Source organism: Typopeltis vanoorti, chromosome 5 (assembly GCF_054136105.1).
Source record: "Typopeltis vanoorti isolate ZY-2024b chromosome 5, IOZ_Tvanoo_1.0, whole genome shotgun sequence".
NCBI lineage: Eukaryota > Metazoa > Arthropoda > Arachnida > Uropygi > Thelyphonidae > Typopeltis > Typopeltis vanoorti.
Genome location: NC_143553.1, coordinates 33,124,633 through 33,141,535, shown reverse-complemented (window position 1 = coordinate 33,141,535; position 16,903 = coordinate 33,124,633). Strand labels below are relative to the sequence as shown.

Genomic DNA, 16,903 nt, shown 5'->3' with positions numbered 1-16,903 from the left:
ATATTTTCTAATAATGTAAAACACACAGCTCTTAAGAGATGTAGTACTGTTTTACATTATGAGAAGAGGTTGAAACCGGTCTGGGTAGTGACCTCTCCTCATAATGTAAAACAGTACTACATCTCTTAAGAGCTGCGTGTTTTACATTATGAGAAAATATCAAGAACAGTGAGGGATCTTGCTCCACCTTTTCAACGAGTTGCCGTGGTGTGGCACTACCAAGTGGTCACTTACGCTTGGATACGCTGACAGTTCGTTGGCATGAAACGTTACAGATCATAGTTTTCGATCTTAGTTTCGCTTACTGGCTGAAAAACAATAAGGGATTTTTATCCCCTTAATTTATTTGGTAGGATGTTTCTTCAGGCCAGGGAATGTGGAAGATGGACACAAAGAAATGTATAGGCAACTTGTCTTTAGTGAGAAGGCAAGGGTGATCATTATGGCTGATTTCAACTAAGGCAGTATTGACTGCAATGAAGAAATAGCATCAGATAATAATGGGAATGAATTTATTGAGTTCTTAAGAGACAATAATCTTAGGCAGTACATAATGGAGGGGCAGACAAGGTTAAGAGTCTTAGATCTGGTTTTATCATCAGACGATGTGATTATTAATGAAGTATTTAATCCCACCCCCCCATGCTATTAGTCTCTCCATGAAGTGATCATCACATGGGTTGCAGCCAGTCACATGAGCACTTCTATACAGAAGGGATTTATGTGGTATTACAAGGTTGGTGAATATGGAAAGATTAGGAAACAACCAGGAGCTATAGCATGAAAATAGGAGTTCAGTGGGAAGAATATAGACACTATGTGGGCATTGATCAAACAGCCATTTAACAGCAGCAATGTCTGAGCATATTCCAAAGGTGAAAAGACTAATAAATAATGTAGGAGTAAAATGGTTGAATGAAGATTAAGGCATTGTGGAGGCGACACAAAATGAATGCTGGTAATGATTGGTTGCATGAAGAGTGCAAAGAACAAGCCAGAGAGGTGAATGAGTTGGTAAAGGCCTCAAAAGTAGAGTATGAAAATAAGTTAGTCAATCAAGCTAAGAAAAATCCTAGTGAGTACTTTCGATATGTGGCAAGAAGAAGAATGGCTCTGTGAGGATGAGAGGATGATTTTAGTTGATGACACTGGAAGACTGGTAACCAATGCAGAGGATGTAGCTGAATTATTCAATGATCAGTTTATCAGTATTTTAAATATTTTATGCAAGTGATGGCAACTTCAGGAGAAACTGGAGTGTACAGGGTATGGCAGAGAAGGGACTGATGGTAAATAAGCAGAAAGTATATGAGGAATTAAGTAAACTCGATATTAATAAAGCAATACGACTTAACCGTATATTGCTATGTATCTTGAGGGAATGCTCTATGGAATTAATGGCACCTTTGACACAATGATTTAACATGAGTCTTGAAACAGTGCGAGTCCCAGAGGAATGGAAGATGGGAAAACTTGTTCCACTATACAAAGCATGGAGTGGGGGGGGGGAATAAGACATGCTACAAAAAATAAGATGATCTGTGTGTCTGGGGGTTGTTGTTAACGTATGAGAAAAGTTGGTGAGGATGAAGATTCAGAAGTGGGTTGACAACAGCAGCATTCCTTGTGATAGTCAGCATGGATTTGTTAGAGGGAGGTATGTTTAAGGAATCTGCTTACGTATTACAACATGACAAATTCACTCAATAAAGGAAATGCATATATTGTAGTGTACTTGAATTTTTCAAAGGCCTTTAATAGAATGCCACATTACATGCTAGTAACTAAACTGAGACAGATTGAATTAGTTAAGAGACCAGTAAGTTGGATAGCTGATTGGTTGTTGGACAGGTTGTATAATGGAGGAGTGATATCCCAAAAGAGGAATGTCACTGGGATCATTATTGTTTATGTATAACGTATATGTTTATGACATTGGGAATGGCTTAACTGGAGATGTGCAGCTGTTTGCCAATGATGCAAAGCTGGAAAGGGCTATGAGGCACTTTCCTCCTGCAAGGCCACTAGCAGGTATTGTGGCCTTGCAGGAGGATCTGAATAGACTATGTGAGTGTAGTAGCCACAGTTTAATGTTTCAAAGTGCAAGGTCTCGAAACTTAGTAGGCAAGACTGGAGTTGAAGTTTAGGAGTCACACTGCTAAAATTGTAAGAACATACCAATGGATTATTGTGATAATGAGGAGTAGACTGACATGCAGAAGCAAAGAGGTTATGGTTCCCTGTATAAGGCTTTGATCAGGCCAAATATGGACTACTGTGCACAGTTTTGGTTGCCTGGTCTTCAGGGGGATGAGGATGTATTGGAGAGGGTCCAGAGAAAGTTTACCAAGGTAGTGTCAGATTTATGGAATGTCAGATAAGAGGAGAGATTGAGGGAATGAAATTTACAGAGCCTTGTGAATAGAAGAAAGAGAGGGGATATAATTGAGAAATATAATAAGGTGAGTGGTTGTTACGAGATTAATGCCAAGGAGATTTTTCATAGAGTAGAGGAAAGAACCAGAGCCATCCATGGCATCCTGTATAAGGAGGGTGTGAGTAGGGAAGTGAGAAGCAGGTTCTTTGAATGGGGAGTGGAATGCATTACCTGAAAGTGTGGTATGTGTGTGTGTGTATGTGTCAACTGTGAATGGATTCGAGGCACAGTTTGATGATTTTTTTGACATGAGATAGTATAGACCTCCCGCAATGAGTCCTTTGACTTCATGGAGGTCAGATGTTATAAATAATAACAATGAACCAGTAGGTTCTATTCTATTCTACCTACACCGAGCAGAGAAGCTTTGTACTAACTGCAATGGTGTCATCTTGCAGTCACTTCAAAAATGTTTTGATCATATCTTGTGGATGTATAAATCAATGTAATTATATTTAAAATGGAATGATAATTTGTGGAATTAGTACTAATTAATTAAAAATAGATAATAAAGATAACATGAAAATGCTGCGAAACTACTAAAATTAACCTCCAACAAAGTAAATGAATCCACCACATGTGCTACATAATAGTATGAACAATAGAAATCACTTACATAGTATGCACTAATAAGTGAAGGTCATAAAAAGATACTGTAAAATGTTCAGAAACAACCCGTGTAAACCAAGTAGCTCGTATTACTTAATTTTTTATTATAATTTAAAATGACGAAAACATCACATGCTATAAAATAAATGCTTTCTGTTATTATAACATTTTTTTTAACCAGATTTAAAAAAAATGTGAAAGGAAATATAAAACTGAAAATTAATCAAACAAGTTTGAAAACAGCTTTTTGACAACTCTTTATGTTCATCAGTAATGTTTTAAAGAAGAAAGTAGTTTTTCTTTATAGTATCTTTAATTCATTAATACATTGCTGAATTTTATTAACATAGTATTGATATCAACTGATATGAATTTAACAGTAACACAAAACTTCATTTTAAGAATGAAGACAGTTATTCTCACAGTATTTTCTTTCTTCTTCTTCTTCTCTTACAGATCGAACAAGAGCAATAATGTTACCAGCACCTAATCCTTTTGCTCCACATCGCTGAATTAATTCTAAGAAGAATGACTTCTGGTCAAATACAGGATGAGTGAAAATCTGCATTAAGAACCTATTAATCAATAAATAATAATATTATTATCAGATTTCAATGAAGTTAAAAAGTTCATCACATGTACATTTAAATAACAGCATAACATACTGTGTCTTAAACTCATTCACTGTCTCTATAATTATGCACAACTTCTAATAATACACTCCAGTGCACACCATTACCCAGGTTAACAAATTCAGTTTATATTATCCTACTCAGTACTCTTTACACAATTTTCTAAGGATAGTTTCTTATTCTTCCTTCTCTACCTCACTTCTTCAACTATATGAATGATCATCCATACAATAATCGTGATAAAATGTCCCTTGCACTTACATGTTTCTATCATATTATGCTTTTTCTTCCTAGCCACTAAATTCTGAAGATCACAATCCTCAAACCTTCTATCAAACTAATACTGTAGGAGCCTGATATTAAATTTAATTACTCATCTCTGGACATTTTCAAGAGGAAAGTTTTCCCTGATGAGAAACACTGAAAAGTGTCCATATAGTCATTCCAAACATTAGGTAACCAAACTGAGCAGTACCATGTGCTGCTTAAACCTTAAACATGATGCAATATTTTCAGCAGACCATGCACTAATAAAATTCAAATCAACCAATGAACTAAATCTAATATAATAGTTTGAAGGTAATCTGAATAAAGCTTATACAGCTGAATAATAAACTAACATCATGTCTTCATCATTACTGTGGTAGTTGCTCACTGTGTTGTCCTCATCACTTGTATTATGTCTCCTGAACACTGTTCGTTTTTATGAAGTGAATGAATGTGCAACACATGCAAAAAAATATGTAAAATTAGATTAAACGTCTTCAATATTTCATTCTTATTACAAGGATATTGTCAGGGAGAATAGAAAGAAAATGATAAAACAACATTCAAAATATTAATTTTTTTATTCTCCCTGACAATGTCCTTGTAACAAGGGTGAGATACCAGAGGCAATAAATCTAATCTATTTTTACATTTTTTTCACATACATTGACTAAATGAAAATGTCTGACATATGTTTCATTATTGAACATGACTCTACCTGCTGTCACGTGTAGATCTGTTTCCTACATTCTTGTACAGTTCCTTTCCCATCAAAAAATAAAATAAATAAGTATGCAGTATATTCCATCCTGATGTGCTTTCTAAAGTACAATAACATAAACATAAGTGATGATCCTATTTATCTGTCTGTATTGTCAGTAAATACTACCTAAAAGTAGCTGTATGGCCTAAAACACAAAGTATAGACTTAATTACAGATTACTGTCATTCCTTTCAAATAATTCCTTGGTCACATTTCTGTTGTGAACACCACTGACAGTCTTCCTTTTTGATTATATACAGGAAATGTCTGTTTTTGACTAAAAACTACTACACAAAAAATGCAGTGTACATCTTAGAACTGTGGTGAAGCAACCAATTCTGGATGTGCCACTTTTCTAATTTATGACAAAAATCTTTCCTTAAAGTAAATGCCTAAGTAATACTGCTAGTTTTCAGTGAGTCCTACAGGAATGGTATACTGATGCACAACTTACCATTCTTCAAGTGCTATTTCTCTATCCTTGAAAATCACAGAAAGACAATAAACAACTGAGAAATTAAATTGTATTTACATGCAGCAATACAAGCTATAATGAAAATGCCTCACTGGACTTATCTCATAATGGAGTAAAGCAACAGTAGCTGGTAGAGAAAAGTCATGCCATACTAGTGGTCTGGAAACATAACAGGCTGATAAAGGGAATGATTTGAGGGTAGGTCTAGAGGAAATAGAGCTGAGAGCTGGAACATGTTTTTGACCTAGGTATAGACTGAAAAATGAGTTAGTACATTTGCTTGCAAATGCCAAGAATATAAGAAATACCACTACCCATTTGATAATCAGATAATTAAAGCCGTCCAAGATGATTACTCATTTAGCACCCATCATGTTTATGTGGTAATGCATTTCGTTGCCACCAAAACCAAACTAGGTCTGTAACAACATCCCACTATGTATCTGATTATGTTAAAATCCACCTCTCATACCAAGCAGCTTCAAACACAGTGTTACATGGAAAATATTACTAGTATTGCAATCATAGCTTTTTACCCCACCTACTGAAATCATCCAACATCATTAGAAGAACAAACATCCCTTTTCTCTATTCTGCCTATCACTGCTAAAAATACCATACCTTTTACACTTGATACCAGTTAGTATATCTGCCCCTGATAGCAAGGTTTTACCAATGCCTACAATCTGAGGCTCCAGTGTTTTCACCAAGGCAACAAATTCTACCCTTCGTTTCTGATACTCCTGATATTTGCATATAGACATAATAAGTTACTCTCTTGCATTTTTGTATACTCACTACTGTAGCCTGCATGATCCAGTTGGAAAACTTGCAGATCTCTATTCTTATCTAAAAAAAACCAGGACGTCCTCTCAAGAGATTCAACGATGACTTCTGAGGCTGAAACAGACCAGTCTAGGGCTAAATCCTTGAAAAGCATGATGATCTAAGGCCTTACTTATGCAGACATCCTTGCAGAACAGGGAAATTTTGAAGGAGGTGGAGGAGATGAGATATCTGGGAATGATGGTAGATAAAGATATCTGTTGGAACATCAGAATGGATTATGGCAATGATGAGTAGGATCCTAACATGTAAGAGCAAAGAGGTCATGGTTCCCTTGTATAAGGCCTTGATCAGGCCATACATGGACTAGTGTGTACTTATCTGGTCATCTGGTTTTCAATGGGATGAGGATATTTTGGAGAAGATCAGAGAAGGACTAAGGTGTCTCTGGAATATAGAATATGAAGACAGACTGAAGAACTGCAGTCTGTGAAGCCTTGTGAATAGAAGAAGAAGAGAGAGGATATCAATGAGACATATAAGTTAATGAGGGATTTTTGCCAGATTAATGTGGAGGATATTTTTCATAGAGTAGAAGGAAACAGATGGAACAAGAGACCATTCTGGGAAGCTATAAGCAAAGGGGTGAGGTGCAGATGCTTTGTATGGAGAATGGTTCGTAAATAGAATGCACCGCTTGAGAGTGTGGCAAATGCAGTAACTGTGAATGGGTTTTTAAGGTACAATTCGATGAGCTTTTGTGTAAAAGGTTGAACTTTCCAAGATGTCTAATCTTTAAAAGGTACCTGTGGCATGACTATAAATAATAAATTACATGATAACCACAGTAATTAACTTTAATGAAATTAAAGTACAGATATTTCATACTGAATATAACAGTACATTATCAGTGTGTAGAAACAAGCAATCAAAGGAACTGGAATACAAAATAAATACAGCGGTCGGTGGCTTACCAATTAAAAACTGTTGCTGCATGCTAGAAATTAATATTAATAAATAATATTATTAAATATATTATTAAAAACTATTTTTGATGGACATAAGATAAGAATCTCCCAAACTTTTGGGAGAGAGAGACAATCGTTCCGATTCAGATTTGGCCATTGTTAAAGGGCTTCGCAACTTTCTTTGAAAAGGTATTCATATTTAAACCTACATCTATGGAGAAGACAAGCTTTATCTCACGATATTGTGTTTAGTGTCAATGCTATGTTGTGCCAGACCAGACTTTTGAGGTTCCATGCATTTGATATAATAACGATGTTCATTAATTATTTTTTCCACAGAACGGCCTGTTTGTCCAAAGTACGTTATATTACATTCACACAGTATCTGGTAAATGCCAACTAATGATAGATGTGCAGTTTGTCTTTTGTAGATGGCAACAGATGAGAAATTTTATTGATCAGAAAATATGTGGGAATGAGATGATGCTTCTTCAAAATTCTACTAATCGGTTCTGAGATGCCAGCAATATAAGGGATTGGAACGTTGCAGTCTTGAAGAATCCTGAGCTGTTGGAACATAGGACTCAATTATCTGCTGGATTTGATTAGGGCTATTTGGCCTCATTCTGAAAATGAACTTACCACTTGCATACAACAGATCAATAGCCTTCACCCATGCATTCAGTTCACCATGAGCAAAGAAAAGGCTGGTAGTTTACCATTCTTGGGCATCTGTCTTACATGCACGGCCTCCGGTAATTTATCAACCAGTGTTTATTGAAAACCTATCTTTACTGGCAGATATATTCATCAAAAGTCTGCTCATCACACCTCTCAAAAAATTGGTGTTATCAAGTCCTTAATTAATAGAGCTGAACAATAAGGTGTGTTCCCCCTCCTTCAAGCTTACAACAAGAACTTCTCACTATCAAAACGTTAATGGAATTCAATGGTTACAACCCTAATAACAACCTCCACAAACTACCATTCTATCATACTGTTGTCTTTCACTCTTTTCAATAATCTCCTGATAACCAATCTTACATTCTCCCTATGCCCAATGAAATCATTCGTTCCAACCCAACCACTAACTCCCTCACATGCTTACTTCTGATATCCAGCATCTCAATCACCCTGTTCATTTTCTCTCTCCTGGCAAACATACTTTATGGACACTTTCATCCACCACACCATTTATAATAGAATGCCCATGTTGTGATACTCTTGAATCATTTGCTAGTTATTTATCTCCATTATCTTTCATTTCATTCTTTGGCACTCTTAGATTTATGGTAGATTATAGAAATTAGATGTATGGTAGATACAAACTTGTATCTACTATACATCTAATTTCATGTGCTGTCTGATTTCCCAATCATTTATTAATCATTGCATTCTTCATCTTTCAGCAATGCAACTCTTGCACTGCTTTAGTATAGTGAAAGATAATTCTTGCTGGAATGCAAGAATTGTCTTGCATTTCAGCAATCAATGATGCTATTCCTCCATCAGTCAGTCTTTCTTTCATTCTTGTGATCACAACAGCTCTTGTTTTGTCAGTCAGGCTTATTTCTGCTTTCATATTTATGCTGGCTGTTCTGTTTGTCATAATTTTCATATTCACAGTCACATTCTCCGCACTTACATTCTCACACTCACTCTTCTGCTTGAAGGTAGTGTAATATGTTGCAAAAAAGTATCAGCAGAAGTCAGAGATTATGTAAATGAGCAGGAAAGTGGACCAGATGAGACTGATGTGATTGTGGATGGAGATAAGAATGTGAGAACAGGAATGCAAGTTGGACATGGAAACAGTAAGCCAGAGAGGTCAGGATACATAGTGTAAGGAGATTGGATTCTGAAAGCAGTAAAGGTCAGCATAGGAATAGAATGGCCTGAAATACATGAGGGTAGGCGAGTCTGAGATGTATGGGACAAAGGGTAAGGCTGAGCAGACAGGAGTAAGTGTGGAGATATCACAGGTGAGGGTCAGAACAAGTAGGATTGGTTATAGACCAAGAAATGCATTGATATATTTATTTACAAATGCCAGGAGTATCAGAAATAAGGAAGATGAAATTGTTGCATTGATTGAGTTCATGTGTGCCTGAAAATAGTTGGAATAAGTGAAACATGGTTGGATGAGAATGATATCTTGACTGGAATAAAAATAGAAGGATATGATATTTTTCATGAAGATAGGAAATACAGGAAGGAGGGGAAGTGCAACTGATGATAGCAGAGGAATTGTGTCTGCACAAGGTTGAGATACAAGGAGAAAAAATGACAGTGGTTTTGATGCAGTATGGTGTGAAGTGGGAGGGGGTTGATAGAATTAGATATTTCATGGGACACTGCTAGAGGCCAGGGAATGTGGAAGATGGAGACAAAGAAATGTACAGGCAACTTGGCTTAGTGAGAAGGCAGAGGGTAATCACTATGGTTGATTTCAACTAAGGCAATGTTGACTGCAATGAAGAGAGAGGAGAGCATCAGGGAATAAGGAGAAGAAATTTCTTGAGTATTTAAGGGACAACAATTTTAGGCAGTACATAATGGAGGACACACGAGTGTTAAGAGTCTTACATCTGGTTATATCATCAGAGTATGTGATTGTGAAAAGAGTGTTTAATGTTACACGGTGAGAGTGACTATGAAGTGATCACTTGGGTTTTAACCAGTCATACGAGAACTGCTACAAAGAAGGCATTTATATAGAACTACAAGACTGATAATTATGAAAAGCTTAGGGGACAACTGGCAGTGATAGTATGGAAAGAAACAGATGCTGCTTTCCCATTGATCAAGTTATTTAACAACAGCAATGTATGAGTGTTTGTCTGATTTCAAAAAGGTGAATACACTTTATAAATACACAGTATGAGAAGAAATTAGCTGATCAAGCAAAGAAAAGTCCTCGTTAGTTCTTTCAATATGCAGCAAGTAGAAGAAAAAAATGACTATGGAATGATGTTGCTAGTTGATGACATTGGCAGATTGGTAACTGATGCAGTGGATATAGCTGAAGTATTCAATGAGCAGTTTATCAATGTATTATATCCTAATGAAAGCAACATCATGGGAAGTTAGAGTGTAGAGGGTATGGTGGAGGGACTGATGGTGAATGAGCAGAAAGTATATTCGCGAAATGAAATTTTGGTAAGCTAAGTGATTTATTAGGCTTTTCCAGGTATCTTTCAGTATCATATCTTGATTTCTGTTTAGATTATCTCCTGTCCGGAGTACAACTGCAGCTTCTTTGAAGTGTCTGCATCTAAAACCTTCTTCCATATAAGGCATTATTATTATTATCATCATCATTATGGGTATCTCTATGGAGTCAGTAGACTCAAAGCAGGAGACCAAAACTATCAAAACGATATCTATCATATCTGTTCTTGAATTCATTTACAGATGAAGAACTCACAACTGAGTCAGACAATGCATTCCACTCGTTCAGGCAAAAAACCTCGTTCTCACACCCTTGTTAACCACACTTTTCCTTAATTTCCAGGGATGACCTCTTGTTCTTCCATCACTATCACACAGCTGAAATATTTCCACTGCATCTATTATATCCCCCTCTTCTCTGCCTATCAACCAACCTTGCAAACCACAAGCTCTCAACCTATCAATGTAGGGAGCATTTTTTACATCACTCACCAACTTAGTCATTCTCCTCTGAACCCTTTCCACAACCTCCTCATCTCCAAGGAATCCAGGTGACCAGACCTGAGCACAGTAATCCAAATGTGGAAGTATCAACTCTTTATCTTTATAAACTCTTTATCTCTGGATGTTAGTGTGTTTCTCAATAACCAAGTAATCCTATGTGCAATCTTGGACACCTTAGCAGTGTGTCCTCTGAACTTCATCTCCCTATCTACCAACATCCCTAAGTTCCTAGGATCATCAATCTCTTGGAGTACCATTCCATCGATGTAGTACACAGCTGGTAATCTTGTAATCCCAAAATGCATAACTTTACACTTTTCCACATTGAACTGACATCCATAACCTTTTGCCCATTTTGCTAGCTTATTTAAATCATCCTGCAAACTCTCAACATCAGCTTGATTTTTTATTGCGATACCCAATTTAGTATCATCGGCAAACAACTGAATATCTCCCATTAAGCCATTTCCTATATCATTTATGTACAAATTAAACAACAATGGCCCAAGCACAGAGCCCTGAGGCACACCACTGGTCACCTGCCTCATCCTGGACTCTGCTCCTCCATACCACCTTTTGGTATCTCTCTCTCTGAGCCATTCTCCTATCCATATCACCAGTTTAGTATCCATCCCCATCTGCTCCAATTTGCACAACAGTATTCCATGGGGTATCCTGTCAAAAGCTTTAGCAAAATACAGAAGTACCACTGTGAAGCCATTTCCTTTGTCCAACTCAGATGTCATTCTATTATAAAAAGCTAATAAATTGTTAAGACAGGATCGACCTTTAACAAAACCATGTTGCCCTCTATAGAGTATCATATCCTGATCCACCCATTCTTGAATTTTGTCTTTAATCAACTTTTCCAATACTTTTACCACCACTCCCAAGATGGTGATTAGTCTGTAATTAACTACCGCAGTTTTAGAGCCACCTTTATCCAAAGGAACTACTTTGCCTTCCTTCCGCTCCCTAGGGACCATACCAGAGTTCAAACGTAAGTTAAATAACCAAGTAAGAGGCGTTGACAATTCCTTTGCACATTCATGCAACACCCGAGCTGATATTCCATCTAAACCTACAGCAGTGTTCGCATTTAAATTTTAGCAATATACTAAGTACTGAGTGATCACTTTTCAAAAGTCTATCACTCAGTAACTCTACTATTACATCTGAATTGGTCACCGATACCATCAGCACCCACTAATGTTATTCTTCTGAAGTCATTCTTCCTTTTACTTGCCACATAGCAGAAGAACTCTTTGGGATTATCCTTGATCTCCTTGGCTAAGGTCTTCTCATAATCTGATTTAGCTTTTCTTACTATGCTGGTAACCTTCCTAGCTTGAGCCTTGTACTGCTCATGGGTGTACTGATTGCCGTTTTCCTTGTAAATTCTCCATAACATTTTCTTTTTTTTGCAGATCAAGCTTGATACTACTACTACTCATCCATCTAACGCCTACCTTGTTTGTCTTCCTGACCATGGGGACACAATCTGATACTGCCTTCCTCAGATACCCACTGATTTTATCCCATGCACTGCTAACATCTTTCCCCTACAATATGTTCTGCCATGGGACTGCTGCAAGCTCACTCCGAAGCTTGTTATAACTGCCTAACGTGTAGTTCCATATATATATACCCCTTCTTAAGAGAGAAATCCACAAATTTTGCAACCTCCCAAGTCAATACCACATGATCGCTTTCACCAATTGGAGGTAACGAGGACACCTTACTTATGCATATATCCTCTGAACCAATGACCAGGTCAAATACTCTCACACCACATGCCCCTTCAGTTATGTGCTGTTTCAAGTAATTATCTCTTAGAAGATGTATGAATTCCATTTCCGTTTTGCACGTGATATTTCCTCCTTCCAATTGATATCACCATAATTAAAATCCCCAATAATAATCACTAACCATGCACTCATTGCACTAATTTGCTGATGCATAAATTCAATATCACCACCTATACCCGCTGGCCTATAGTAGCAACCAACTATATTTGTTTGCGTTGGTGACTATTTCACACCAAATTTACTATCATTCACATGTCTATCATCTTGATATACTACTTTCTTTGGCTGCAACTTATCACCTATCATCAACTGACTAATGCCAAAAATTCTTCCCTCTTTTTTCGAATGCTTCTTGCATTTGTATACAAAAATTGCAGATTCCCTTTAGTTCTTATACCAGCTTTAGAACTGATATACATGTCACTAATTTCAGTAGTCCCTTGCCGATTTATATCCCCTCTATGCTGCAATTTATTCTGCAAATAAGATCAACAATTATACAATCACTGCTTAAATTTCTCCCTCTTACACTCAACCTTTTCAATTTTGGTTTCCATGCCCAATTACTTCAACTTATTCAGAAACACAGTAACTTCTTCAATTGCTTATGACCTTCCATGTTCAGATGCAACCCATCTCTTGCATACAGCTGTCTTTTTCCTTCAAACACACACTCCAGACATCAACAAATTCTAGACTTTTTTTTTGCACATTCTTGCAATCGCATCATTCATTATCATCACTTGTCTACTTAACTCATAATTGTAAAAACGAGGCAGCACACATACCATCTCCCATTGACACTTTTCTTCTTCACGATATCTAACAATGTTCTTAAATCTTTTGCTACCCGATTTATGCTACCACTGAGGTCATTTGTACCCACCATAACTATCATCTTTTCTGCATCATGCCCTCTCTTATTGCTGTCCAGTGTAGGCTCGATGTCATGAACAGGGCACTTCGTAGATTCCTGGATGTGATAAAGGAGAGAATCTGTCCTCAGGTGAATGGATGAGAGTTGCCAATTTCACATAATGTTTATACACAGTGCAAAATTGGTGTTTGTTAAGCACTCTAGATATCTTTTCAGATGTGCCTTTAATTATGGGATGGTGACAGTTTTGTTGAAGTCTTCTGTGGTAGACAGTGGAGGGGAGGGATTTCTGGGGAGCATTTAGTATTTTATCTATCTTATGGGGATTATAGCCACTGGCCAGGAAGGTGCGACGTAGGTGAGAAAGTTCTGCAGTGAGAGCAATGTCATTTCGGTACACAATAAATAACGGAAAAAACTCACGTAGAAAGATTATTTATTAGTATAATTTTCGCCTGTGTGTCACAGGCATCCTCAGTACATTAAGCTCAAAATTAAACACTAACTGACAATTCCAAAAAGCGCCACCTACGTAGCTGGTGTAAGATAACTAAAAAGGTCAATAATTTTCCTAAAAAAAAAAAAAATTAATACAATAAAAAGTTAGGAAAGATTAGCTGATTTGTAAAGTACTATCTCCCATAAAGGGGACAGATGTAAGCCATCAGATCTGTTTAAGTTAGGAGAATGAAGTAGAGTTTCACATGTTTCTTTATAAAGGCGTTCCATGAGAAACTGACTTTTGTGAAGAACTCTTGTCTTTCTCCAATGAACTCTGTGTCTAGTGAAGATGGCATGTTCAGAAAGTCCAGACTTTTCAGGTTTAAAGTATTCAATATAAGATTGGTGTTCTTCTAGCCGAATAGAGGCAGATCTTCCCGTTTGTCCGAAATAAGATAATCCACAAGAGCACAGAATCTGGTAGACACCTGGATGATTAAGATGTGGAAGCTTGTCCTTAGGAGAAGTGAGAAAGGTGGAGATTTTTCTAAACGGTCGAAAGGCAACAAAAATATTCAGTGGTTTTAAAACTTTTGCTATACGTTCACTGATGCCTTGTACATAAGGTATAATAATGTGCGTTATTTCCTCTGTGTTTGAAGAGGAAGACATATTAAAACTACTCAAAGTTCTTTCAATGAAGCAATTCTTATAACCATTAGATAGAAAGGAAGAAGTTATGTATTGTAGTTCTTTCTGTAAAAGATCGTCTGTAGAACAAAAGGAGTGGGCCCGATGAACCAGTGTTTTAATAGTTCCTGCCTTTTGACTGGGATGGTGATGAGATTCCACATGGATATAATGGCCTGTATGAGTCTTCTTTCTATAAACTGAGAAATATAGGTTACCATCTGGTTGGCGAAGAATTAGAAGATCTAAAAAGGCTAACTGCTTATTTGATTCTATTTCTAGGGTAAACTTAATCCTAGGATGAAATGCGTTTAACTTAGTGAGAAATTGTTGAAGTTCATGCCATCTTCACTAGACACAGAGTTCATTGGAGAAAGACAAGAGTTCTTTACAAAAGTCAGTTTCTCATGGAACGCCTTTATAAAGAAACATGTGAAACTCTACTTCATTCTCCTAACTTAAACAGATCCGACGGGTTACGTCTGTCCCCTTTATGGGAGATAGTACTTTACAAATCAGCTAATCTTTCCTAACTTTTTATTATATAATTTTTTTTTTATTTTATTTTATTTTATTTTTTTTTAGGAAAGTTATTGACCTTTTTAGTTATCTTACACCAGCTACTTAGGTGGCGCTTTTTGGAATTGTCAGTTAGTGTTTAATTTTGAGCTTAATGTACTGAGGATGCCTGTGACACACAGGCAAAAATTATACTAATAAATAATCTTTCTACGTGAGTTTTTTCCGTTATTTATTGTGTACCGAAATGTCTACTCACGGTTTACCTTTTTTAAAACTTATAGCAATGTCATTGGAAAAAATTGCTCTAGCTCTATGGGTTAGTGTTTTTAGAATACCACATTGTTGAGATGGGTGATGATGTGATTGTTTCTGTAAATATCTCCCTGTATGTGTGGGTTTTCTATAAAACGAGAATGATAAGGATCCTTCTGGAAGACATGTGATTAGTGTGTGTGTGTGTGTCCAGGAAGGGCAGACAGTCATTGGCTTCTAGTTCAATTGTAAAGTGGATTTTTGGGTGCTGGCTATTTAAATGCACTAAAAATGTATTCAATGTGTCTGGGCCATGTGGCCAAATAGCAAACACATCATCAACATAGCATAGCCAGAGACTAGCTTTTAGAGTGGCTGTATTGATAGCTAACTTTTCCAGATGTTCTATGTAGAAGTTGGCTAAGGAGGGAGAAAGGGGGATCCCATAGATGTCCCATCTAATTGTTGGTAGGTTATTTTACATGGAAAGGGAAAATATACAAACACCAACTATGCACCGTATTTAAACCTTATGCGAAATTGGCAACTCTCATCCATTCACCAAGGACAGATTCTCTCCTTTATCATATCCAGGCATCTATGAAGTGCCCTGTTCACATCATCAAGCCTACTATGGGCAGACAGGAAGAACTGTGGACATCTGTCTCAGTGAATGCAAAAAATATATCTGGCACTTTCGCTATGGCAAGTTTGGAGTAAAACATACTCCAAACCTTAACAAGTAGGGCTGTATAAATATACCAAAGATTTGGGAGACAGTCATCCTAAAACCAAATTAATATCTGCTTTCTCTCTCGTTTTTTTTTTCCCCCCTAACTTAGATGGCGCTTAATTAGGACTTTAGTCTTTGTGTTGCACACTACAATTGCTCATACTAGTCCCACTGTTACACTGGATTGTGGTTGTCTCACTACTGTAATAAACTTTGTTTGTGTGCTCTGAAGTTGCTGGATAGAATACCAGTGAAATATTAGCAATTAAGTCAATAAATAGATATTTTCTTATCAATCTGTGTTTGCATCTATACCATTAAAATCCAGTCAACATGTATGACAAACATATAAGCCTTTCCACATGGTTGATAATGGCAGTATTCTTTATGATGGTCTGCATAGGTGGGTTAGGTTAAGGTCATGTTTTAGCAATCTGTTTACATATTACAACAAGGTAAAAAATTCACTGGATATAGGAGATGCATAGACAGTGGTGTATTTGGATATTTCAAAGGTCTTTATAGACTGGCACATGCCAAGCTAGTAGCTAAATTGAAATAGATGGGATTAAATAACAGACTAGTGAGTTGAATATCTGATTAACTGTCGGAAGGGTATCAGGTTGTGTCTGGTTAAATGATATCCTAAAAGGGAAAGATTGCTAGTAGAGTACCATATGGATCTGTTTTTGGGACCATTATTGTTAGACTTGTATGTTAATGACATTGGGACTGGCTTAATTGGAAGGGTATCAGGTTGTGTCTGGTTAAATGATATCCTAAAAGGGAAAGATTGCTAGTAGAGTACCATATGGATCTGTTTTTGGGACCATTATTGTTAGACTTGTATGTTAATGACATTGGGACTGGCTTAATTGGAGATGTGCAGTCATTTGTCGATGATGCAAAGTTGGGAAGAACTATGAGAAACAGAGCTGACATTGTGATCTTACAGGAAGATCTGAATA

At 36.8% G+C, this 16,903-nt stretch overlaps 1 protein-coding gene across 1 annotated transcript in view; it reads right to left on the bottom strand.

Annotated features, from left to right (window-relative positions):
• Window positions 1-3,425: 3,425 nt before the first annotated feature.
• Window positions 3,426-16,903, bottom strand: part of LOC150106298 (4-hydroxyphenylpyruvate dioxygenase-like protein) — a 135,777-nt gene continuing 122,299 nt past the window's right edge. The window contains exon 5 of the mRNA XM_090392330.1: window positions 3,426-3,621. Within this exon, the coding sequence (XP_090248456.1) occupies window positions 3,444-3,621 (178 nt within the window). The 3' untranslated portion in view covers window positions 3,426-3,443. The remainder of the gene's footprint in view (window positions 3,622-16,903) is intronic.